We start from the raw sequence: 25,991 nt of genomic DNA, 5'->3' as shown, positions 1-25,991 counted from the left end.
CTGGGGGTCCTATACCGTTTGCCTTTCTGTTTTGGCTGGTAATAAATCACCAAAGGTAACCATATAAGAACCATATTTATATAATATTCTGCTATTCTTTCAACTGTGCTTGGCACAATTCTGATTCTCCACACTTGGCTCCACATAGAGGTCAGGTGTTCATCCTCACTGTGTCTCTAATACATGGGAGCATTTACTAAGACAAGCTGCACAGAAATATTAGCTTTAATGTAGAAGTTGAAGTTGGGGGGAAAGCACTTAAGGTTTCACATATTAATTTGAAAGAACTTCAAAGATCTACAGTGTTTGGTATGAATCACCTCCCCAAAACTGATAGCTCGGTTGGTAAAGAATCTGCCTGCAATGCGGAGACCTGGGTTCGCTCTCTGGGTTGGGAGGATCCCCTGGGAAAGGGAATGGCTACCCACTCCAGCATTCTGGCCTGGAGAATTCCATGGACTGTATGGTCCACGGGGTCACAAAGAGTCGGACACGACTGAGTGACTTTCACTTTCACCCCTCTTGTGCTTGACATCTTCAGCCATCCAAGCTCATCAAGTTCTTTGACTGTGAGGTCAGAGAAGTGGCTCTGGGTGGAAGAAAAACATATTGTGATAAAATTGGCATAACTAACTCCTAAAGGAAAGGTAGGCATGCCCCAGTAAATTGTATAATTATAGGAATGCAAATTGATGCAGTCACTACAGAAAACAGTATGGAGGTTCCTCAGAAAACTAAAAAGAGTTGCATATGATTCAGCCATCCCGCTCATGGAAACATATCTGGAAAAAAGCAAATACTCCAATTTTAAAAGATACATGGACCCCAATGTTCATATCAGCACTATTTAGAATAACCAAGACTTGGAAACAACCCACGTGTCTGTCAGTAGAACACTGGCTTAAGAAGATGTGATGTACACACACACACACCGGGATAGTACTCAGCCACAACAAAATGAAATATCACCATTTACGTCAACAGGGACGGACCTAGAGAGTTTTATATATAATATAAAGTGAAGTAAGCCAGGCAGAAAGACAAATACTGTATCATATCACTTATATGTGGAATCTAAGCAATAATACAAATGAATATATATACAAAACAGAAACAGATTCACAGACATAGAAAACAAACAAGGTTACCAAAGAGAAGGTGGGGGAAGGATAAATGAGGAACATACGATTAACAGATAAAAACTACTATACATGCCATCAAGCAATGAGGATTTACTGTGTAGCTCAGGGAACTGTATTTAATATCTTATAATAACCTATAATGGAAAATAATCTGAAAACAAAGTAACTGAATCATTAGGCTATACACCTGAAACTAACACAATATTGTAAATTAACTATAGTGTAGTTAAAAAAAAACTGGCTCTTGTTTATGAGCATCTGCAAGAAAGGAAAAACTTTAGTTTTAAACCCATGTTTATCCAGATGAAAACATCCATGCTTGTCATCCTTCCCCATGGGGTATCAGATGAAAGGAAGAAACTTGGGAGGACGACATGATGGAGGATGGCCAGGCAAAGCCTGGGACAAGGGCATCTCCTCTAATTCTCATTCTCTGACAGCAAGAAAGGTGGAGGAAAAATAATTTATACAAAAGTTTTCTACAGTACAGCACTATAAGGAGCAGTAGAAGATGCTTCAGGCAGACATAACACGCTTATGCTCAGCCAAGGATTTAGTGATGATTGGTCTAGTGCACTGATTTCTAACCCAACAGCCCAATCTCCCTCTTCTACTGATCTCACTGTAAAGAAAAATAAAGACCAGTTCCACAGAATTCAAGTGTGAGATTCTAGTTTTCTTAGACTGATTTATATGCACCTATTACAAATGAGGAGTGTTTGTTGCTGTCCAGATGCTAAGTCGTGTCTGACTTTTTGCAACCCCATGGACTGCAGCACACCAGGCCTCCCTGTCCTTCACTACCTTCCAGAGTTTGCCCAGATTTATGTCCACTGAGTTGGTGATGCTATCTAACCATCTCACCCTCTGCCACCTGTACTGTATTTATTGCTATGACCAGTATGACTAGAAATCCACCTTATTCAACGCCAGCAGAAGGTTTCCATTTCTAACACTGATCATGACCACAGCCTGTAAGAAGCAGTTATCTATGAAACTGTACAGACGTATGGAAGTCAAGTGGGGTTTTAATCATAGAAAATGCTTCTCAGTAATATCATTATTTTATTTAAACAACTGCTTGCCACACTGTAGCTGGGTAGAAAGCTTTGAAAATAATATAAAATATAAAGAGTTAATCTGACCACTTAAGTTAGAATGGTGCACCATTCTACAAGCAGATTAACAGCCTTAACTCTATGAATTTGGGCAGACTGAACAGGCATGGGCTTCCTTGGTGGCTCAGATGGTAAAGAATCCTCCTGCAATGTGGGAAACCTGGGTTTGATCCCTGGGTTGGGAAGATCCCCTGGACGAGTTCAAGGCAACCCACTTTAGTATTCTTGCCTGAAGAATCCCCATGGACAGAGGAGCCTGGGGTTGCAAAGAGTCGGACATGACTGAGCGACGAAGCACAGCAAACAGGCAAAACAGGCGTGAGACAGATACGTAATCTACAACACTAAAAATATGTGTTTATTTTCAATTATCTCCCACACTTCCCATTATACGAAGAAAAAATATTATGAAAAACTTACCATGTCTGTATCTGAGACAGGGCCAAAACTGGTCACATAGATGTTAGTGAAGACTTCAGTAATACTGTCTGGTGTGAGAAAAAGAGATTGAATATAGATATTATATTATGAGAACCAGAGGCGACAGAAGGGGTCAAGAAAATGGAAAGGTGAGAAAGATTTGTGATAATTGGGAATATTGCTGTTTGCTTTCTTTTCAATGTTCACAATCAACAAATATAGCTATATGGCTTAATTATTCCCTAGGGTCTTACAATCCTAAATGCTAAATGCCCAGAAAAATTATGACATTCTTTTTGGAAACTATACCTGACTAGAGCTTTTTGTTTTGAACTCAGAATGATTTCTCAGAAACTACCTTAAATGTACCAGTATAGAAAATAAAATACACTTACTATCCTTACTGTATGATGTAGTCCTAAAATTGATCATTAAACCAAATATTTCAGATAGTATTTCATGATGGTAGAGATTTAGTTTGTAGACTGTAAACTACTGTATCTTCTCAATAATGCACAAACACACTGCTAATCACTATAAATAAACATAATTCATATTAATATAAAAAGATTTATCATACAGTGACACAAAAAAGCAAAGAACATTCATTAATCACAAGGATTACGTCCAAAAAAGATTGTTTTTAAATGTATTTAAGAATGCCTGAACTGCTAAAATTAAATTGAATTAGATTTGGAAGTTATGTAACTTATAAAGTAGAGCATAATTAACTGGATTGCTCTGCTAAACAGATGATTTAGATTTTTAATTTTTAAATAAGCCAAATGGCGATGGGGGAAAGCTCAAAGTAAAAAATTAAAAATAAAGCCCTTTCAATATTCTTATAAGAAAAAATAACATCATTAATTTCTACCATCATGAACTTAATGCCTCAACTGCTAAGTGATAACCATGTAATTCTACACAAACAATATCAGGAAATGTGCTAACATTATACTGGACATTAATTCACAACCATAAGACAGCAAACTAAGTTTAGGATATAGTATCTACTAAAGCAAAAGTGAAAGAATTTTGAAATAACAGAGAAGACTGAATGCTTACTCTTCAAAGGTCTGAAAATATAATAAACTGCATGACAAATCTGTGAGATAGAGTCTCTGCTATCATCCCAATACACTTACACCTGACGTATGGACAGTTAAGGAAATGTGCCCAAGACCCACGCTCTGCAGAGTAGACAGAGCCAGGTTTTAGGACCCATGCAATCTGGCTTTTGAGCACGCATGGTAAGCAAAGTATTGGATCTCAGTCAAGAATTAATCTAAAACTGTTTTCTTATTAGTGACATATTCTACTCTCTGCAATACTCTGTGTCAAAGCATAGCATGGTGCCCCAAATAAATATATTCATTCAACTTTGTTATTTTATACACTCTTTTATTCCAAAAAATGGTACTCATGAAATTCTGTTTTGAAACTCATCTATAAAGTTAATTCTCAGCTGCAACCTGCCCCCAAATATCTGTACAGGGTCTGCTCCATTGCTATACAATTTGTGCAGTCACACAGGTCTCTGTGCTCAGAAGGGTCCTGTGCTTGGTCTAACGTTCTCTTTCCACTTCCCTGAAATTCTTAACTATGTTCTGAACAAAGCACCCTACATTGTCATCCTGGACTGGGTCTCACAACTTCTATAGCTGGCCCTGGGTCTGACTTATACATGTTTTTTCCTCTTACTCATACCAAATCAATCATACTCTCACATTTACTCAAACAACTGAATAAAATTTTAGTCATTATAGATATTGACTTATTAAAATGTTCCAGAGGAGAGAAATTAAAATGTTAAGGTAGTCTTCACCCACATATAGGCAAATGGAAGTATTCTCCTCGGTCTGGAGTTGTTAAGTTAGAAAAGAATGATGATAAAAATACATGAAAATATTCATGCCAAGAATATGAAAGAACACCCACTCACACACCATATGACAAGTAAAAAGTAGGTAGAATATGGTCATCCTAATGAATGCAATGAGGTGCCAACTAAGAATCCAAAGAGAAAAAAAAAAAATGATTACCCTCAAAGCTCTAAGCAGTAAGAGAAACACCTCAAGACACAGAACACAGGTATGAAAAGTTACCCTAAAGGAAATGATTTCAAAGTTTGCTGACTTCATAAACACAGTTAAAGAACACATGCATTGCAAAGGATATTCTCCTGTTATGCATGTTCGAAAAAAGTAGAGGAAAATAAAGTGTCCTGAAAACTAGAGGTGAGTCTTCAAAGGCAACTTACACCCTGTGAAGAAATGAGTTATGCAGTCACTGCTGCTAAGAAATTCAGAAATCTGAGGTATGGAAGAGTAACTGAAGGTAGAGACTGGGGAGCCATCCGTAAAATAAAAAATGTGTGCAGTGACCAGCTTGGAGAGAGGGAAGTTCTAGAAGAGGAAAAGGCTGCAGTGATTTTATACACTCTTTGAGAAGCTTGATTGTGAACGAGAAGGGGACTCTAGCAACTCTAGCAAGAGGGGAAGGTGGGGGAGTGGAGAGACAGTTTTTCACTTGCTGGTTTAAGGTAGAAGATAGTTAAGCATCTGCCAATGCAGACAGAAGGGACTCCGGGAGCAGCTGAATTTTTAGGAGACAAGATCAAAAAAAGAGAAATATCCCTGAGTAAACATGTAATGCATTAATTAAAAAGGCTCACAATATATACACGGAGGGAAGGAGGAGGGACTATCCTTAATTATGTCAAGTGAGAAGAGTGTTGAAATAAAAGGAAGTAGGTTTTCAGGTCTAGTGGCAGGAAAGCTCCTGGAGAGGAGAGAAATTCTGAGTTACGTGCAAAATATCTGTTCCATCACTGTTACTAAAATAAATGGCGATTCCAAGTCAAAAGTTCGATAGCTTAAATAACTCCATTAACAACATTTACAATAGTAAACATCTGCAGAAGACCAACGGGGCATGCGCTGCAGCCCTTTGTCCGTATCCCCCGGAAAACCGTGACTCCTCACCATGCTGGGGCTTTTCCTGGCTGCACCCGGCGGAAAGGAATCGCACAAAAGTCTGTGCTCCTGGGAACAGCCATCAACCAATGACTGATGAGTTGGGGGAAATATAACTCAACTTTATCCCCCTCTCAGTGGACACAACTCTCGGGCATGCGCTACACCATCTCCCAGATGACCTCCATGGGATGAAACTCCACCTGTGCTCAGCCGTAACCTGCTGACGATGGTAGTCTGATTTGGCTGTCCTCCCTGTATCATTGTGTCCTTCCCCAGCTCGTGTCTGTAGATATCACTTCCCAAATGATTGTGCATCAAATATCATTCACTTACTCTAAGGAGAAAGAATAATAATAACTAAGGACTTGGGAAAGATATTAGTTGTACTAAAAGATATTAATTAATTGGAGCTAATCATCCAAACAAGCAGCTCTGCTGTCTTCATCCCTGTAATTTTGATATTAACGGTAACGTTAAGTAGTATGTGAGCTCACAATACGAAGAGTACAATCAAACTGCAGATGACATCTCTTCAGAAAGATCAGGATGCTAATAATTTTGCTCCCCATGTAGCACAAATAGACTGTCACACACATATTTTAGGACAAGTTAGTCATTGCTGTGTTTTGCTTTACTCTCAGCAACAACAAAGACATTGTGCTTCCTGGGATTATTCCCAAAACACCTACATGTGCCATTTGTCATCAGTCAAGTTTGTTCAAGTCAACCAACACTTTCTAAGTTATTTTTGTTTACATGGCACTTAGTGTTCCTATTAAAAGTTGGAAACTTTGAATCTAATAATATTGTTACCATTCTACCACAAAGGAATTGCTCCTCCTTACCCAAAATCTTCCTCCCAGTAGATGCTCAACACATGCTACATAAATATAGTGCCCATAAAATCAGAAAGAGTTAAAAAAAATCAGAAAGAGTTAAGAAGAATAATAAAATCAGCATGAACTGTGTTTTCATACAATCACTTTTCACAGCAGTTCTCTGCTTGGGTCTTTGATTCCTTATGATGATTTGGAAACATAAACATATATTGAATACATGAAATTTCCTCTCAGTATGAGATTCCTGATGCTTTTAAATTTTCGAATTTTTATATATTCTGTTTGTTTTTCTAGTTTCATTTATCTACTTTTATTTTTCCTCCTAATTGAAAATGCATTGATTTAAAAAGTATAGCCCATCTGGGATCCCAAACAAGAATCAAAGGCTTCCCCGGTCGCTCAGATGGTACAGAATCTGCCTGCAATATGGGAGACCCAGGTTCGATGCCCGTGTCAGGAAGATCCCCTAGAGAAGGGTATGGCTACCCACTCCGGTATTCTTGCCAAGAACAAAGAAGCCTGGAGGGCTACAGTCCATGGGATTGCAAAGAGTCAGACATGACTGACCATCTAGCACACTTAACAAAATCAAGTTGCCTGTATGTTTATGGACAGGATACAAGGTCTTCAAAGGATAAACTAAACATACCCCATCATGACAGTCACTGATTATGGGTTTCAAATCAGTCTGATTCTGCTATCACTGGAGAGTTTATCTATCCTCAACAGGATCTGGGACTGTTCTGGTCTTTAGAACCATTGGCAGATAGAAGATCTGTCTCTCTCTCTTTGAAATGTCTTCCTCTGATATGTAATGATTCAGCGTACTCTGGTGAGGAAGCCGGAGACATTCTTCTCTCCCCAAAGTACTAGTAAGGGAAGTCAAACAGAAAAAGAGGAGAATGATGCACACTGATTCTCATGGATTTAGTGGGACCGTTTGGTTCAGTTAACAAACAGCTTCTCAGGGCTTACTAAGCACAGTCCAGAGACATTCCCTGCCTGACAGGGAGAGAATGTTTCCAAAGGGAGGCTGTTAGTGGTACCAGGAGCAACTTATGTTCCTCGAGGTAATGTCTCATCAAGTCATGGCTCCATGCTCAGTTTGGGACTCTGACAAGGGAAAAAATGGAGAATTCTTGAAGTTCTCACTTCTGCTATTACATGTTAGATTCTCCTGTGAGGAGATCCTAGTGCCCCATCCCATAACAAGTTGTTAAGAACGGCATCCAGAGCACATCAGACGACCTAGAAGCTGAGAGGTCAAAGTGCAGTCTGGGCTCAGGTCGTTAGAGGTCTAGTGTCCCTGGGTTAGTTAGAAGCATGGAGATGATTCATCACCAGCTCAAAAGCCTGAATTTTTCTCTAAGTACTAACAGAAGCCAGCTTACCAACTCAGTTATCAGAATTTATAAACTATGCTGATATAAATTTACATTTTGCTCTAACCCCCAATACATATTAAAAAATAAATATTCTCATGTGCAATACATAATGGGAACTCCCCGGTGACTCAGCAAATGGATTCTTTAGAATCCACCTGCATTGCAGGAGCTTTAGAAAATGAAAGTTCAATCCCTGGGTTAGGAAGATCGGGACATAACCACCCACTCCAGTATTCTTGCCTGGAGAATTCCATGGACAGAGGAGCCTGGCAGGATACAGTCGATGGGGTTGCAAAGAGTCATGACTGAAGAGACTGAGAATGCATGTAAGCCAATATATAATAAGGATAAACTTTTACCTTCTTAACATAAAGAATCAATTTATAAATCAACATAAGTGGAGTATTCTGAATGCGCTAAGGACTGTAATTCATATATATGTATATATATTATATATATATTCTAATACAAGGGATTCAAAGAATTTCACTATTCATTTTCTTTACTATAAAATAAGGTGCTTAAGTTAAAGTATGCTAGCTGACTTTTTCTTTTATGGCCTTTTCACCATCCTCACAGAACACTGCTGTGGACAGCGATATTTTCATTTACTCTGCAAAATAATTTTGCAGTTCTTCTTTCACTACTGCGCAGAAAGAAAGTATTTAAATGTAACAGGAGTACAGGCATTGAAAACACAATTTCAAAGGCCCGTGTAGGCCGTGGCTTCAAATAGTCAACATTCTGCCTACTCTGTTTCTAGGCTTGGTAAAAGGCAGCACCGTTTCGTCAGCTGTCAAACTTACTGCCTCAGTCTGAACTGCTTCCTCATATTCAGCATTTTAATTGCTGACCGGGTTCTGCTGACTCTATTTCCTACAGTCCTCGCTTCCCTCCCTTCCCCACCCTCACTGGCAAGACATTTGGAATGCCTCTTCTGGCTTTACTGCTTCTAGACTCCCCAACTCCTACACAGCCTCCCTGACACTGCTAGTAAAACAAAGATGTGACGGCTCTTCTCTGATCAAAACGTTCCTCAACAACTGTCCTTTCCCTCCAGACCAAGTTTGAAAATCATGGCATAGCACATCAGCTCCTTCGTGGCCTTTGTCATCTCTCCAGTCGACCTAATCTTGCCCCACATGGTGCATCTCAGCCATGACCACACTCAATTTCATGCCATCTTCCTTCAGGTTTTTTTTTTTTTTGGGGGGGGGGTAACTTGCTCTTTCCTCTACATAAAATTATTGTTGTTTAGTCACCAAGTCATTTCAGACATATTTGCAACTCTGAGGTGGATTGCCAGGCTTCTCTGTCCATGGGATTTTCCAGGCAAGAATGATGAAGTGGGTTGCCATTTCCTTCTCCAGGGGATCTTCCTGGCCCAGGGATGGAACTCACATCTCCTGAGTCTCCTGCATTTGCAGGTGGGTTCTTTATAGCTGAACCACTGCGGGAGCCTTCTATATAAAATGTCCTCTCATTTAAACCTTGTTCTTAAAAAATAAACTCAAATAACACTTTCTCTATAAAGTTGTCCTTGCCTTCCCTGAGGTATTTAATAACCTTTCTGTTGGTTCCAGAAGCTTTTATATCTTCAAATGAAACACTCAGATCCTATTGTAACTTCTAACGCATGAGGAGTTGTTACATTGCTGTGTGTTTTCCCACTCTACTAAGGACCCGACAGCTCCCAACAGTTTGCTCTATATGAATAATATGGACCATCATAGAGCATCAAAAATGATAAACACAGCAGATTATGATCAAGGATAAGGCCATACAGATCTTGCCATACTCAAACATGAGATAAAGTGTTATCTTTACACCTATGGATAACCTGGGATAAATTACACGTTGGAAAGGTATTATGATGGTAGATTGCAGAATTAAATAAATTATAAATGGGGAAAAATTAAGGCAAGTTTTCAGATTTAGATGCTAAAAACATAAAAATCATTTGTTTTTGTTTCTAATAGAGTTCAGTTCTCCTATTCAACAATCCAGTATTTTTCATCTACAACATCCTAAAGGTAAATGCATGAAGAGACTTGTTGGCAGTATTAGAAACATTTGCTATCTTTTCCTGAATCTCTTGAAAAGTGAAAGTGAAAGTCACTCAGTTGCGACCCCATGGACTGTACAGCCCATGAGATTCTCTAGGTCAGAATACTGGAGTGGATAACCTTTCCCTTCTCCAGGGGATCTTCCCAACCCAAGGATCTAACCCAGGTCTCCCACATTGCAGGCGGATTCTTTACCCAGTTGAGTCATGGTGAATCTCTTGGATCAGCTTCAAAAAGAAACTCTGTACTTATACTTATAAAATGTAGCTTATTGATATTCTAATTTGATGATAGTATCAATTTCTTCTTAAAAATAAATTTGGTCTACATTAGTATAACAAGAAGAAAGAAATCTCCTAAAGTAATTAACTTCATCACCCATCACTGGGATGCTGTTTCCTGACAGTGTGTGCTTTGGAAAATGCTATGATTACTTTACACCTAACATGTAATTAGGAACTTCTAGAAACTTATATAGCAACCCTTAAGTACTCATCCTATCACTTGAATTCCCATTGTTTGATAATAAAAGGAACTTATTACCTATTAAGCATTTACTATATGCATGGACTGGGTTAAATTTTTATATATATTTTCAAGATCACCCTGTGAACTGTGCATAATTATATTCATTTTACCTCATCTAAATTCAACAGCTCCTTAGACAGAGGACTATACTCAGATATTTTTTTCTAGCTTAAAAATTCCATGCTAATAACCATTCCAATAATAAAATGCCATTCAAAAACCAATGAAACAATTTTTAATTTAAGATTTTTTGGTATCTTGAGTAGTGCCAGTAGAATCACATCTTATATGCATTTACTACACACTTGTCATGCACCAGTCTCAAGTGACATACTTGAGGAGATACAATAATGTATAAAAAATTATAAGGAAACCTACAGTCCAGTTAAATAGTCAGTGCTACTTTTACAAAATATAAAGCCATTTCAACTTTTTATTTATCATATATGTGATAGAATATATGTTTCATATTAGTATATATACATACCTACATTTATATATATGTATGTGTGTGTGTATGGTTTGGGTATATGGCTTGTAGCTCAGTCAGTAAAGAATCCGCGTGCAGTGCAGGAGACCCGGGTTTGATCCCTGGATTGGGAAAATCTCCTGGAGAAGGAAGTAATGACACACTCCAGTATCTCTGCCTGGAAAATCTCATGGACAGAGGAGCCTGGTGGGCTGCAGTCCAGGGTTCACAAAGAGTCAGGAATGACTGAGCGACTAACACTTACATACTTATATATATACATATTATATGTTGGTGTGTGTATATATATGTGTGTGCATGATATATATATATTTGTGTATATGAATGTATGCACACCAATATATAAATTTTGGTGAACTGCTCCATATTTAAATCAAAAGCCTTATGTCATTCTATCTTAAATCTGGAACTTTTCTAAAATTAATTTTTATTGGAGTATAACTTCTGAAGAGGGCTACATGTAAAAAGATACTGAGAAATTGATAAATACATTTTCTTTCCTCCTTTCTTCCTGTTTTCCTTCCTTCAAAACAAACCATGATTGAGTTGATTGTTACACTGCATATTGTAACAACACATAGATAAAAGACATATAAAGGACATACTATGTAGTCCTCATGATCTTTGGGAGGAAAGAAACAGGGAAAGAGATGATTGTCTATGAAGCATGTATAAACAATAAAAATAATCAAATATGTTAAGTTGTGGTATCAGGAAATAGAAGGTGGCTGATTGTATGAAGATCAGTGACTCAAAACTAGGAAGCTGGAGAAGGCTTCCTGAGCTATCCTTTTATTTATAGTATATGCTTCTTTCTAAACTTTTGAAAATTTTAAAATTGCTTTATTTTGCACTCAGAATCTTTCCCTTCTATCATTTCAACTCATTCATTCCTCATGGTTTCAATTCATTTCTCATGGTCTTACAGTTACAAGCTTCACAGCTGAATTCTACCAAAAATTTAGAGAAGAGCTAATGCCTATCTTACTCAAACTCTTCCAGAAAACTGCAGAGGAAGATAAACTTCCAAGCTCATTCTATGAGGCCACCATCACCCTAACACCAAAACCAGACAAAGATGCCACAAAAAGAGAAAAGTACAGGCCAATATCACTGATGAACATAGATGTGAAAATCCTTAACAAAATTCTAGCAAACAGAATCCAACAGCATATTAAAATGATCATACATCATGACCAAGTGGGCTTTATCCCAGGAATGCAAGGATCCTTTAATATCCACAAATCAATCAATGTAATACACCACATTAACAAATTGACAGATAAAAACCATATGATTATCTCAATAGATGCAGAGAAAGCATTTGACAAAATTCAACATCCATTTTTGATTAAAAAAAAAAAAAACCTCCAAAAAGCAGGCATAAAAGGAACATACCTCAACATAATAAAAGCTATATATAACAAACCCACAGCAAACATTATTCTCAATGGTGAAAAATTGAAAGCATTTCCCCTAAAGTCAGGAACAAGACAAGGGTGCCCACTCTCACCACTACTATTCAACATAGTTTTGGAAGTGTTGGACACAAAAATTAGAAAAGAAAAAGAAATAAAAGGAATCCAGATGGGAAAAGAAGAAGTAAAACTCTCACTGTTTGCAGATGGCATGATCCTCTACATAGAAAACTCTAAAGACTCTACCACAAAATTACTAGAGCTAATCAATGAACACAGTAAAGTCTTAGGATATAAAATTAACACACAGAAATCCCTTGCATTCCTATACACTAACAATGAGAAAACAGAAAGAGAAATTAAGGAAACAATTCCATTCACCATGGCAATGAAAAGAAAAAAAATACTTAGGAATAAATCTACCTAAAGAAACAAAAGACCTATATATATAAAAAATGAAAAAACACAGATGAAAGAAATCAAAGAGGACACAAACAGATGGAGAAATATACTGCGTTCATGTATTGGAAGAATCAATATAGTGAAAATGAGTATATTATCCAAAGCAATCTATAGATTCAATGTATTCCCTATCAAGCTACCAACAGTATTTTTCACAGAACTAGAACAAATAACTTCACAATTTGTATGGAAATACAAAAAAACCTTGAATACCCAAAGCAATATTTAGAAAGAAGAATGGAACTGGAGGAATCAACCAGACTGACTTCAGGCTCTACTACAAAGCCACAGTCATCAAGACAGTATGGTACTGGCACAAAGACAGAAATATAGATCAATGGAACAGAATAGAAAGCCCAGAGATAAATCCACGAACCTATGGACACCTTATCTTCAACAAAGGAGGCAAGGATATATGATGGAGAAAAGACAATCTCTTTAACAAGTGGTGCTGGGAAAACTGGTCAACCACTTGTAAAAGAATGAAACTGGAACACTTTCTAACACCATACACAAAAATAAACTCAAAATGGATTAAAGATCTAAATGTAAGACCAGAAACTATCAAACTCCTAGAGGAGAACATAGGCAAAACACTCTCCGACATAAATCACAGCAGGATCCTCTATGACCCACCTCCCAGAATTTGGAAATAAAAGCAAAAATAAACATATGGGACCTAATTAAACTTAAAAGCTTTCACACAACGAAGGAAACTATAAGCAAAGTGAAAAGACAGCCTTCAGATTGGGAGAAAATAATAGCAAACGAAGCAACAGACAAAGGATTAATCTCAAAAATATACAAGCAACTCCTGCAGCTCAATTCCAGAAAAACAAATGACCCAATCCAAAAATGGGCCAAAGAACTAAACAGACATTTCTCCAAAGAAGACATACAGATGGCTAACAAACACATGAAAAGATGCTCAACATCACTCATTATCAGAGAAATGCAAATCAAAACCACAATGAGGTCCCATCTCACACTGGTCAGAATGGCTGATAACCAAAAATCCACAAGCAATAAATGCTGGAGAGGGTGTGGAGAAAAGGGAACCCTCTTACACTGTTGGTGGGAATGCAAACTAGTACAGCCACTATGGAGAACAGTGTGGAGATTCCTTAAAAAACTGGAAATAGAACTGCCATATGACCCAGAAATCCCACTGCTGGGCATACACACTGAGGAAACCAGAATTGAAAGAGACACGTGTACCCCAACATTCATCGCAGCACTGTTTATAATAGCCTGGACATGGAAGCAACCTACATGTCCATCAGCAGACGAATGCATAAGAAAGCTGTGGTACATATACACCATGGAACATTACTCAGTAATTAAAAAGAATGCATTTGAATCACTTCTAATGAGGTGGATGAAACTGGAGCCTATTATACAGAGAGAAGTAAGCCAGAAAGAAAAACACCAATATAGTATACTAACACATATATATGGAATGTAGAAAGATGGTAACAATAACCCTGTATGTGAGACAGTGAAAGAGACACAGATGTATAAAACAGTCTTTTAGGACTCTGTGGGAGAGGGTGAGGGTGGGATGATCTGAGAGAATAGCATTGAAACATGTATATTATCATATGTGAAATGAATCACCAGTCCAGGTTTGATGCGTGATACAGGGTGCTCAGGGCTGGTGCACTGGGATGAACCTGAGGGATGGGATGGGGAGGGAGGTAGGAGGGGGGTTCAGGATGGTGAACACATGCACACCCATGGCTGATTCATGTCAATATAGGGCAAAAACCACTACAATATTGTAAAGTAATTAGCCTCCAATTAAAATAAATTAATTAATCTCAAAATAAATAAATAAATAAAAATTTTAAAATTGCTTTCTTTTGCACTCAGAATCTTTCCGTTCTATCATTTCAACTCATTTCTAATGGTTTAAACTCATTTCTCATGGTCTTACAGTTACAAGTAAACAAGTAAATAAATTTAATGATTATTGACTCTTATGATAGGGCCCTTTGATGCAATTACAGGAGATCTAGACTTCTAATTAGGGAGGAATTCTAAGACTACAGCAAAGGTTTTAGACTTCAAAGTGAGGACAGAAATGTAGCAGAAAGAACTTAACAAAAAAGATTCACTGGATGCAGGAGATACATGAAAGGTTGAACTAAAAATGATAACTATGAAATTACATTGATGATAGAAGTCTCTGGTGGTCTTTCAAAACTGTTTTGACTGCTACACCTACATCTGGTCAGAAAGCACACAATTTAATGCAAATTCTCTTGTGAATCAAAACATTGTTTTACTTCATTCTAGATCATATCTCTTCCACAAAATATTTCATGTAAATATTCACATTGCTTCATTCCATTTTTGATTTGCATTTAAATTTTATCTTTTTTTTCCTTCTCTGCTCTCATACACTGTTATGAGCAGTTAATTTCCCCCTGTGCTAAATTCAGTTTCCAGCACTATTTCCAATAAATTTGTGATATAAACTTGTGGTTTGATACTTCTGGGGTTTTACCAGAAAATGATTCCAACTCTTGTCTACCCTTTCTTGTTCCTGCCATTCCTAGTAGTCTTTTAAACTGTTGCTGCAGCTCTCCAGGCAGTTTTAAAAGGCAGCTGTGATATGAATACAACCCCAGCTCATAGATCAGAAAAATTCACCCCATGTTTGCCTTCATTGAGCTCACAACATAGGACTCTCAGCCTTTTGCTCTAAGGGCAGAGAATCATTGATAAATGAGCCTTTATACTTCATGCAAGAAAGACACATCCAGTTTACAGTCTCAGGGACAGATATAGCTAAAGCAATGTATTAAAAAGTGCACTGATACTCCTCTCACCCAGCTCTCTCATTTGTAAGGAGCTGACACTACATTTCTGAACTTTATTTACAACTGTTGGGTCTCAGTAGTTAGCTTATATTTGTGACTCACTGATTAGGATTTAAAAAAAAAAAACAAAAAACAGAAATACTAAGTAAGCTATGTAATTTATTTTTCCTTTTGTCCTCCCAGAAATAATAATGCTTGCTTCTTTTCTCAGTGTGAAAGTTTTTATAACACCCATCTGTAAATGTTCACAAGTATAAATCTGATACAGAAATGAAATATATTATTTCCAGAAAGTATCATGGCAGTCATCTTTAGTTTCAAAGAATATATGACCAAATAAAAAGAAGAACCAAGACCCTCTTTGGGGGTTCAGAAGAACTGAGCCCAGGAAAGGAAAATTTTAGACAGACTTTTAAGATTTATTTAGTGAGGCAATTTCATCCATCGTCCACATCCATTGATTGTACAGTACCTGTCTCTATGTGGCCAGAGAACAATAAAGCCAGGGTATTACTAAGGCTGCATAACAAGAGAGACCATTTTCTGCAATCAAGAAGGCTGTGGTGAATCATATTGATCTTGGAGAACGTCTGGAGGAGAGTGCCTGGATCAGATAATTGAATGGGGAGTGAAGAGGCAGGATAGACCTAGACCAAGCAGTAAAGTAAAGAAGATATTCTCTGAAAAGTAACATTATCCTTTCATGCCTTACTATTTTCTCTGACCAGTAGAGCTGTCCCCTTACCCCTCAAAGGTTCAAAAATCATTTATTTAGCACCAACTGGGTACATGTCATTTTTGCAGTGCTATGGAGACTTACAAATTCTTTGTGTAGGTTACAAACACTTATAAGTGAGTTCACTGTTCTTTTTTAAGTGTATAAAACAAAAAGCCACAAATTGTAAAGTAATAATTGCTGTTCAGTCGCTAAGGTGTGTGTGTCCGACTCTGCGACCTCACGGACTGCAGCACGCTAGGCTTCCTTGTCTTTCACTATACCCTGAAGTTTGCTCAAACTCATGTCCATTGAGTCGGTCATATCATCCAACCATCTTAATACTTATGACAATCCTTGCTGATGCTTTGGGTAAGCCTTGTAATTATCTTTGACTTTTTTCATTCCTTTTTTTTTTCTGGAATGGGTGAATTTAACTTAGATGACGATTATATCTACTACTGTGGGCAGGAATCACTTAGAAGAAATGGAGTAGCCATCATGGTCAACAAAAGAGTCTGAAATGCAGTACTTGGATACAATCTCAAAAACAACAGAATGATTTCTGTTCACTTCCAAGGCAGACCATTCAATATCACAGTAATCCAAGTCTATGCCACAACCAGTAATGCTGAAGAAAATGAAGTTGAACAGTTCTATGAAGGCTATAATACCTTCTAGAACTAACACCCAAAAAAGATGTCCTTTTCATTATAGGGGACTGCAATGCAAAACCAGAAAGTCAAGAAATACCTGGAGAAACAGGCAAATTTGGCTTTGGAGTATAGAATGAAGCAGAGTACAGAATGAAGCAGGCAAAGGCTAAGAGAGTTCTGCCAAAGAGAACGCACTGGTCATAGCAAACACCCTCTTCCAACAACCCAAGAGAAGACTCTACACATGGACCATGGACATCACCAGATGTTCAACATCAAAATCAGATTGATTATATTCTTTGCAACCAAAGATGGAGAAGCTCTATACAGTCAACAAAACAAGACCAGTTGCTGATTGTGGATCAGATCATGAACTCTTTATTGCCAAATTCAGACTTAAATTGAAGAAGGTAGAAAAAAACTAGACCATTCAGGTATGACCTAAATCAAATTCCTTACAACTACACAGTGGAAGTGAGAAATAGATTCAAGGCATTAGATCTGATAGAGTGCCTCAAGAACTATGGATGAAGGTTTGGGACATTGCACAGGAGACAGGTTCCAAGATCATCCCCAAGAAATAGAAAGGCAAAAAAGCAAAATGGCTGTCTGAGGAGGCCTTACAAATAGCTGTGAAAAGAAGAGAAGTGAAAGGCAAAGGAGAAAAGGAAAGATACACCCCTCTGAATGCAGAGTTTCAAAGAATAGCAAGGAGAGATAAGAAAGCCTTCCTCCACGATCAATGCAAAGAAATATAGGAAAACAGAATGGGAAAGACTAGAGATCTCTTCAAGAAAATTAGAGATACCAAGGGAACATTCCATGCAAAGATGGGCACAATAAAGGACAGAAATGGTATGGACCTAACAGAAGCAGAAGATATTAAGAAGAGGTAGCAAGAATACACAGAAGAACTATACAAAAAAAGATCTTCATGACCCAGACAATCACGACGGTGGAATGTGAAGTCAAGTGGGCCTTAGGAAGCATCACTATGAACAAAGCTAGTGGAGGTGAATTCCAGGCAAGCTATTTCAAATCCAAAAGATGACGCTATGAAAGTGCTGCACTCAGTATGCCAGCAAGTTTGGAAAACTCAGCAGCAGCCTCGGGATTGGAAAAGGTTAGTTTTCATTCCAATACCAAAGAAAGGCAATGCCAAAGAATGCTCAAACTACTGCACAGTTGCACTTATCTCACATGCTAGTAAAGTAATCAGAGAAGGCAATGGTAAACCACTCCAGTACTCTAGCCTGGCAAATCCCATGGGCAGAGGAACCTGGTAGGTTGCAGTCTATGGGATCACTAAGAGCCAGACACAACTGTGCATCTTCACTTTCATTTTTCACTTTCATGTGTTGGAGAAGGAAATGGCAACCCACTCCAGTGTTCTTGCCTGCGGAATCCCAGGGAAGGGGGAGCCTTGTGGGCTGCTGTCTATGGGGTCACACAGAGTTGGACACGACTGAAGTGACTTAGCAGCAGCAGCAGTAAAGTAATGCTCAAAATGCTCCAAGCCAGGCTTCAACAGTCCATGAACTGCAAACTTCCAGATGTTCAAGCTGGTTTTAGAAAAGGCGAGGAACCACAGATCAAATTGCAAACATCTGCTGGACTGTTGAAAAAGCAAGAGAGTTCCAGAAAAACATCTATTTCTGCTTTATTGACTATGCCAAAGCCTTCGACTGTGTAGATCACAACAAACTGTGTAAAATCCTTAAAGAGATGGGAATACCAGACCACCTTACCTCTATCTTGAGAAATCTGTATGCAGGTCAGGAAGCAATAGTTAGAACTAGACATGGAGCAACAGACTTGTTCCAAATAGGAAAAGGAGTATGTCAAGGCTGTATATTGTCACCCTGCTTATTTAACTTACATGCAGAGTACATCATGAGAAACGCTGGGCTGGATGAAGCACAAGCTGGAATCAAGATTGCTGGGAGAAATATCAATAGCCTCATATATGCAGATGACACCACCCTTGTGGCAGAAAGTGAAGAGGAACTAAAAAGCCTCTTGATGAAAGTGAAAGAAGGGAGTGAAAAAGTTGGCTTAAAACTCAACATTCAGAAAACTAAGATCATGGCATCTGGTCCCATCACTTCATGGCAAATAGATGGGGAAACAGTAGAAAGAGTGACAGACTATTTTTTGGGCTCCAAAATCACTGCAGGTGGTGCCTGCAGCCATGAAATTAAAAGATGCTTACTTCTTGGAAGAAAAGTTATGACCAACCTAGACTGCATATTAAAAATAGAGACATTACTTTGTCAACAAAGGTCTATCTAGTCAAGGCTATGGTTTTTCCAGTAGTCATATATGGATGTGAGGGCTGAACTCTAAGAAAGCTGAGCACCAAAGAATTGATACTTTTGAACTTTGGTGTTGGAGAAGACTCTTGAGAGTCCCTTGGACTGCATGGAGATCCAACCAGTCCATCCTGAAGAAATCAGTCCTGAATCTTCTTTGGAAGAAATGATGTTGAAGCTGAAACTCCAATACTTTGGCCACCTAATGCGAAGAACTGATTCATTTGAAAAGACCCTGATGTTGGGAAAGATTGAAGACATGAGGAGAAGGGAACGACAGAGGATGTGATGGTTGGATGGCATCACTGACTCAATGGACATGAATTTGGGTAAACTCTGGGAGTGGGCGATGGACAGGGAGGCCTGGTGTTCTGCTGTCCATGGGGTCACAAATAGTTGGACACGACTGTATGACTGAATTTAACTGCCTTTCTCTTTCATACCCTCATCCAATCCATCAGGAAACCTTTTGGTTCTGTGATATATTCTCAATCCTGACACCTTTCAAGATCTCTACCGCTTCCACCTTGGTCCAAGACATTGTCCTCCCTCCCTTGGATAACAACAATAGTCTACCAGCTTCCACCTCTCTCCTCAGTCTATTTTCATTATGTCACTCAGAGTGAGTCTTATAAAACATGAGAAAATGGAGTCATGTCACACCACCATTTCGAACTCTGAAACAATGACCCGCTTCACTCAGAGAAAAACCAAAGCTCCTATAATGTCCAACAAAATGATGTAAGTGATGTCAGCCATCCTCTCCATTACATACCTAACTCCATCATCTTCTAGAAACTTGGCCTCCTTGTTTTAGACATACTTCCATCTTAAAGCCATTGAACTGACTACACCCCTCCCCACTGGAGAACGTTCTTTTCCCAGATATCCAATAGGTGACTCCCTCACCCTCTTTCAGTACTAATGCAAACAGCAGCATGTCAACGAGGCCATTATTGATGACCTTATTTTGTTGTTTAGTCGGTAAGTTGTGTGAGTCTTTTGCGACCCCACGGATTATAGCCCACCTGGTTCCTCTGTCTGTGGGATTTCCCAGGCAAGAATACTGGAGTGGACTGTTATTTTCCGCTCCAGAGGATCTTCCTGACCCAGGAATTGAACCCAGGCCCCCACCTGGCAGGCAGATTCTTAACTGCTGAGCCACCAGGAGAGCCCAGTAACCTGATAGAAACTGGAAAATGCGCATCTTGCCTTCGTTTCCCCATGACTCACTTCCCTGCTTTGCGTTGTTTATTTTTATTTTCTCCATAGCATCCATCACTTATTGTCACACCACATAATATTCTTCACTATGTGTATTTATTTCTGTCTGTAAACTTAGGGGCACTCATAATATTCCATAGGATTAGAACAATTGCTGACACATACTTCACACTCAATGAAGACATCAAAAATAAATACATTTATGAATGAATGAATGAAAAACAGCTTTTACCAAGTATATACTACATGCCAGGGCCTTGCATCTTCTCTCATAAAACATTAGGAGCTAGGTATTACTCCAAATGCCAAAGGCTGACATTTGGAAAAATGTGTTACTTGCCCAAGGTTACACAGCAGATAAAGAGCAAAGCCAGGATAGAAAGTCATGTCCAACTGAAACCTGGGATATTAACCACTGTGACAGTTGAAAATAAACTCTTGTTTCACTACACAGTTCTGCATAATCCAAAATTCTGTTATGTGTAAGAAAGGATATAAGATTTCTGGGCTGGGAGGCTGAAAGTAATTGTCACGAACTATGTTATTCCACAGTCTAATCCTAAATTAGAAAAGCTTTCAAAATAAGAAACTGGCTCATATTTTCTATAGAAAGAAAAGTAAGAAAAACAGAGGAAATGTGTGAATTCTAATGTGTTACCCTTTCATTTCATTTCATCATATCATGATTCTCAATTCTCCCCTGAAAATTACTCCTAAGTTTCTCTGATGGCTGACCTCTGTTCTTGACCTTTGATTAATACAACACCCAAATCGTTTAGTAAATTCAGCATTTTCAAAAATGCTGAAAGTGAAAGTCACTCAGTCATGTCCGACTCTTTGCAACTCCATGGACTATATAGTCCATGGAATTCTCCAGGCCAGAATGCTGGAGTGGGCAGCCTTTCCCTTCTCCAGGGAATATTCCCAACCCAGGGATCAAACCCAGGTCTCCCACATTGCAGACGGATTCTCGACCAGCTGAGCCACAAGGGAAGCCCAAGAATACTGGAGTGGGTAGCCTATCCGTCCTCAAGAGGATCTTCCCAATCCAGGAATTGAACCAGGCTCTCCTGCGTTGCAGGCGGATTCTTTACCAACTGAGCTACCACAGAGCTAGGTGACTTTTAAAGATAATCGAAACTGCTTGTTTGGGGGATGCAAAGCAGCCAACAAGTGGAACTTAAGCTGCTCTCAGGGGTTCCTCTTGGATTCAGCTTTGATCTCAAGAATCAAAACACTTGGTCTCGTCTTTTAATTTCTCTCACTCTATGAATCAGCCTGTACTCCTGCACACATTATCTTATTTCAGATTTGAATCTGTCATCGAGTCTTGACCCATCTATGTCAGACATGGCACTATCTGTATCTCAGATTCCAAAATTTCTTCGGAGGATGTCTGGATATAATTAAACATACCAATTCACTTTATACACACCATACAGGCAGCCATGAACTAAGTAGACTCTTAATATGCACATTCTGATAAAAATATCCTAGTCTACTCCCTTCCAAGGCACCCTCCACCCACGCCAACACTTCGCTTTCTCATTTGCCTGGTGAGTCATATCAGTGCTGGCAATTTATATTGAATACCTTCAATCCCAATTTCTTGTTTTCTTTTTTGCCACTATTCTGCTAACCTGAATAATCCTTATATTTGTAACTGTTTGCTTCTTATGGTATAAACATGGAGGAATGTATAGCAATCCATAGAGTCCTGGCATTTCAATGCCCTGAACAATATTTTTTAAAATTAAACATTCATCATGCTTTAAAAATACTCCAACAGATTGTTTTCCTAAATGGTGCCTTAAACAGCAGTTGTCCCTCTCTCTGCGAGCTCAGTGAAGAGATAATATATCCTTTGGGGTCAGGCGATGCTCCATTTCCCCTCAGTAGAACTTTTAACCACAAATAACTTTTGTTAAATAGATTCTCAATTTTTTATTTAAATCAAAGTTGTTATTAAATTACAGAAAACAAGAGAAGGGTTTTTCATGTGTACAAAGCATTCACTTTAGCACTTCCTGCAGGATAGCGTATTTAAATATGTAGGATTCCTGACCCTCATCGTCAAAGATCCCCCTGGGCACAAAAGCCTTCAAATAATCAGGACCATATTAGGCTCAGCACTATCAGAGCATGATTGGAGGAAAGAAAATGCATTACAATTTAAGAGGCAGCACGTTTTCTGCCTTGTTTATAATTAACTTGTATTTTTCTGCATTACTTTGAAACCAACTAGGTTAGTTAGAATGGCAGTTCAATTGTAAAATTCTTTTAGCCCTTTCTAAATACACACTCCAGTTTATCAGACCACTGGACTTAAATGTGTTTCCACTCCTCATTTGTTATTCTCATGATGGTGATGTATGTATTGTATTACCTATTCCAAGAGTCAAGAGGCCTCATCTCTGTCTTCACTGAACCTGCTGAAATGTGGCATCTCTTGCCTCACTGCTCTGCTGTGTGCCTCGGAAAACCCTAGTGATTCTGGAGCTGTTGGAAAATCAGAATCAGCGAGTACTGCTCTACCTGTCATCTCTTCTCCCAAGACCTCTGATTTTATTTTCCGGTCCAGTCCTTCTCTGTGGATTTGCCAAAGTCAATCTGCTTGTCGATTTATTGACTTTCTGGAAATCTATCACTCAAGAACCTGCTTGCCTCTGCCTCTTCACATTTTTGCCCAGGCACCAATCAGCTTGGCAATTACCTTGGGCGGCGGGGGGGTGGGGAGGAAAACTCGCTGAGCAGCAAGCGGCCACCGATGTTCAGCTTCTCAAATTTCTGGCATCTAACAGCCCCTCTCCTTGATGTTTATCAAGCAATCACAGAGTTCATGACAGCTCTATCCAAGTAAGCATGCCTTTGAGGAGTCTAGAGTCTGCACATCAAAATCACTTCTGAGATTCACATAAACCCAACTGTCAAAAGACAATCAAGAACAAATCTAATGGTTTCAGAATTATCATATTCTACCCTGCTAAGGAGGCAGAAGGAGCGGCCACCCTGTAGTTTGATCTAGTTTAGAGAGAACGCGTGTTCCCTCTGCTATCCACAGTTTCCTGGGGACAATACCGAAACAGCACTTCCAGCCCCGTTCCCTACAGCGCCTCCCCTGAAAGAGAACGGTGACAAAGGAGACTGGGCGAAGTGACTGACGTATTCCGCTCTGCCACACTGCGAGGTTTAAGGTCCAGCTGCCCAAGGAGGGCTGTGCCCCATGCGCCTGCTTCCTGTGGGGCAAGAGGTCATCATCCAGAGACAGAGCGGAAAATGCCCCTTTTCTGATTACACTATGGGTTCCACACACATGAAACTGTGACCAGAAGAATGTGTGTCTATCAGCAGACCTCAACATGCCTTGGGGAAAGTATAGGAAGGCTGACCATGACCACACATGCGAGCCACGTTTTCCAATCCAGACTGGTCAGAAATAAAACTGATCTTCTCATCTCCATTCATCTGCTTCCTTTGTCCAGGTTTTCTGTGATTTTATGAGGGGAATCAAGGAGTCTTATTACTAGTCTCATAGACACTCAACAGCTAAAGATAAGCAAGTTACACAGGCTTCTTTACCCAAAATGTTGAGTTTCAGTTGACCAGGGCTGTGTGAAGTTTAAAGACTTTGATCTGAATCTGAGTTCTGTCATTTTCTCTCTGTATAATATTAGGCAAGTTAAGTAATCTCTCAGTGCCTCAGTTTCCTCAATTGTGAACCCAACTAATATTTAATGACCACAATCTATGTACTAGGTACTACTCTAGGATCTGAGGACACAAAATGTGCTCACACATGAATAAAATATGTTCGTGGAGATTTCCTTCTATAACATTGGAAAGAGTTCAGTAACATAAGGTCAGTATCAGGATTGAATGGGTTGGTATATAAGATGTACTGACAGTAGTACCCAGAGCATAGTAAGCACTTACTGATAATGAGGATGATGGCAATGGTGATCTCTGCTGCATTTAGGGAATTATGTCAACTCAAACTGAGTGAATATTGCTATTAATACAGTTCTTTTTGCTCTATGATTGTCCTTGAGCTTCATTCAAGATGCCCAATGATGCAACAGTAATTCTAACAAGAAACTATGCTGCAAATTCTGATTTCTAAATTCTACTCTCAAACCCTACACTCAGCATCTTAGAGGATATTGTTACTTAATGTGCTAAGCTGTGTCAAGGGGAATTGAATTTTTCTGACTTTGAAAGCACAGGGCTTTCATTTTTGTGTATGTTTTGTTTGCAACATTCAGGTAAAATATCCTTTGCATATTGTACTTTCAACTGGATTGTGGTAGGCAATAAGGCAAAATTATTTTCTCGTGTTCTTCTATGTGGCAGTAGGACATCGATGAATAAAAACATCTATGAAGTCAGCAAGAGTGTTGACAAAAAAGCATTGGTATTTCTTTAAGAATATTCTAATCATTTCTCAGTTCCACACATCAGCTAGTTAGTAATTCTAGGCACATATGTTTGCTCGGTTGGTTCTAGTATAGAAATGGCCACACTGGCACACTCCTGCCCCTAAGCCATGAAAAACCACTGTTTCCAACACAACTGATCTTGATGCAACTCAGAAGGAACTCTTCACACACTTTTCTAACAGACTCCATTCATCCACACGCCAGGCCAGCTATGAGGATCTTATGTGCCAGCTTGGTTACTTGTTAGAATTGTCCATTCGAAATCCTGTTGAACCATCTGTGACAGATCCATTTTTCATGGCCACATTAATGCTCTCTACATAAGGACTGATGAATTATTTTCACAGATAATGGATAACTATCAAACATAGCTCCTTAATACATTCATTCAGCTATCAAAACACATGCTTGTTATTTACAAATGTGATGATCTGCAATTCTCTCTTCACTTCAAAACAGAAAATGAAAGCCTGAGAACTTAAATATTATAGCATACATGAGGTCATAAAGACAATAAGTATTAAAGGTATTAACTAAATTATTTTCCTCCTGGTCCAAAGTCTATCAAACACTGGTTTGCAAAAGTTGACCAAAAATTGCCCATTTATATTGTAAAATCTAATAAAAGTCATTCTCTGAAAATTTACAGAGAGATTTCCAAAACAAAAATTCTTATGGGGCTTGACATTTTCTGGCACATTCTCTCTACTTCTCTTGTAAAATCTAATGCAAATCACTCACTCTAAATTTAAAAAGATAATCTCAAACTAAATTTTAATGGGACTTAACATTCTTTGAAAATTTAGGGCCCACCATCAATTGTGGACACATGATACTCATGACAATCACTGGAGAATCCTAGAAAAGACACTGTCAGGACCATCAAATATTAGCAGACGATTGAAAGGTGTCATATCTTTCTTTACTCAGTAATGTGTTGCTGAAACAAGACATCTACAATTGCCTGTTTCTAATAT

General features: G+C 38.7%; 1 protein-coding gene across 1 annotated transcript in view; it reads right to left on the bottom strand.

Annotated features, from left to right (window-relative positions):
- The window catches only part of GABRA2 (gamma-aminobutyric acid type A receptor subunit alpha2), a 134,360-nt gene that overhangs the window by 77,622 nt on the left and 30,747 nt on the right, over nucleotides 1-25,991 (bottom strand). The window contains exon 4 of the mRNA XM_070451945.1: nucleotides 2,681-2,748. Within this exon, the coding sequence (XP_070308046.1) occupies nucleotides 2,681-2,748 (68 nt within the window). The remainder of the gene's footprint in view (nucleotides 1-2,680; nucleotides 2,749-25,991) is intronic.

The sequence above is a fragment of the Odocoileus virginianus genome, chromosome 21 (genome assembly GCF_023699985.2).
Source record: "Odocoileus virginianus isolate 20LAN1187 ecotype Illinois chromosome 21, Ovbor_1.2, whole genome shotgun sequence".
NCBI lineage: Eukaryota > Metazoa > Chordata > Mammalia > Artiodactyla > Cervidae > Odocoileus > Odocoileus virginianus.
This window is presented reverse-complemented; position numbering and strand designations above follow the sequence as displayed.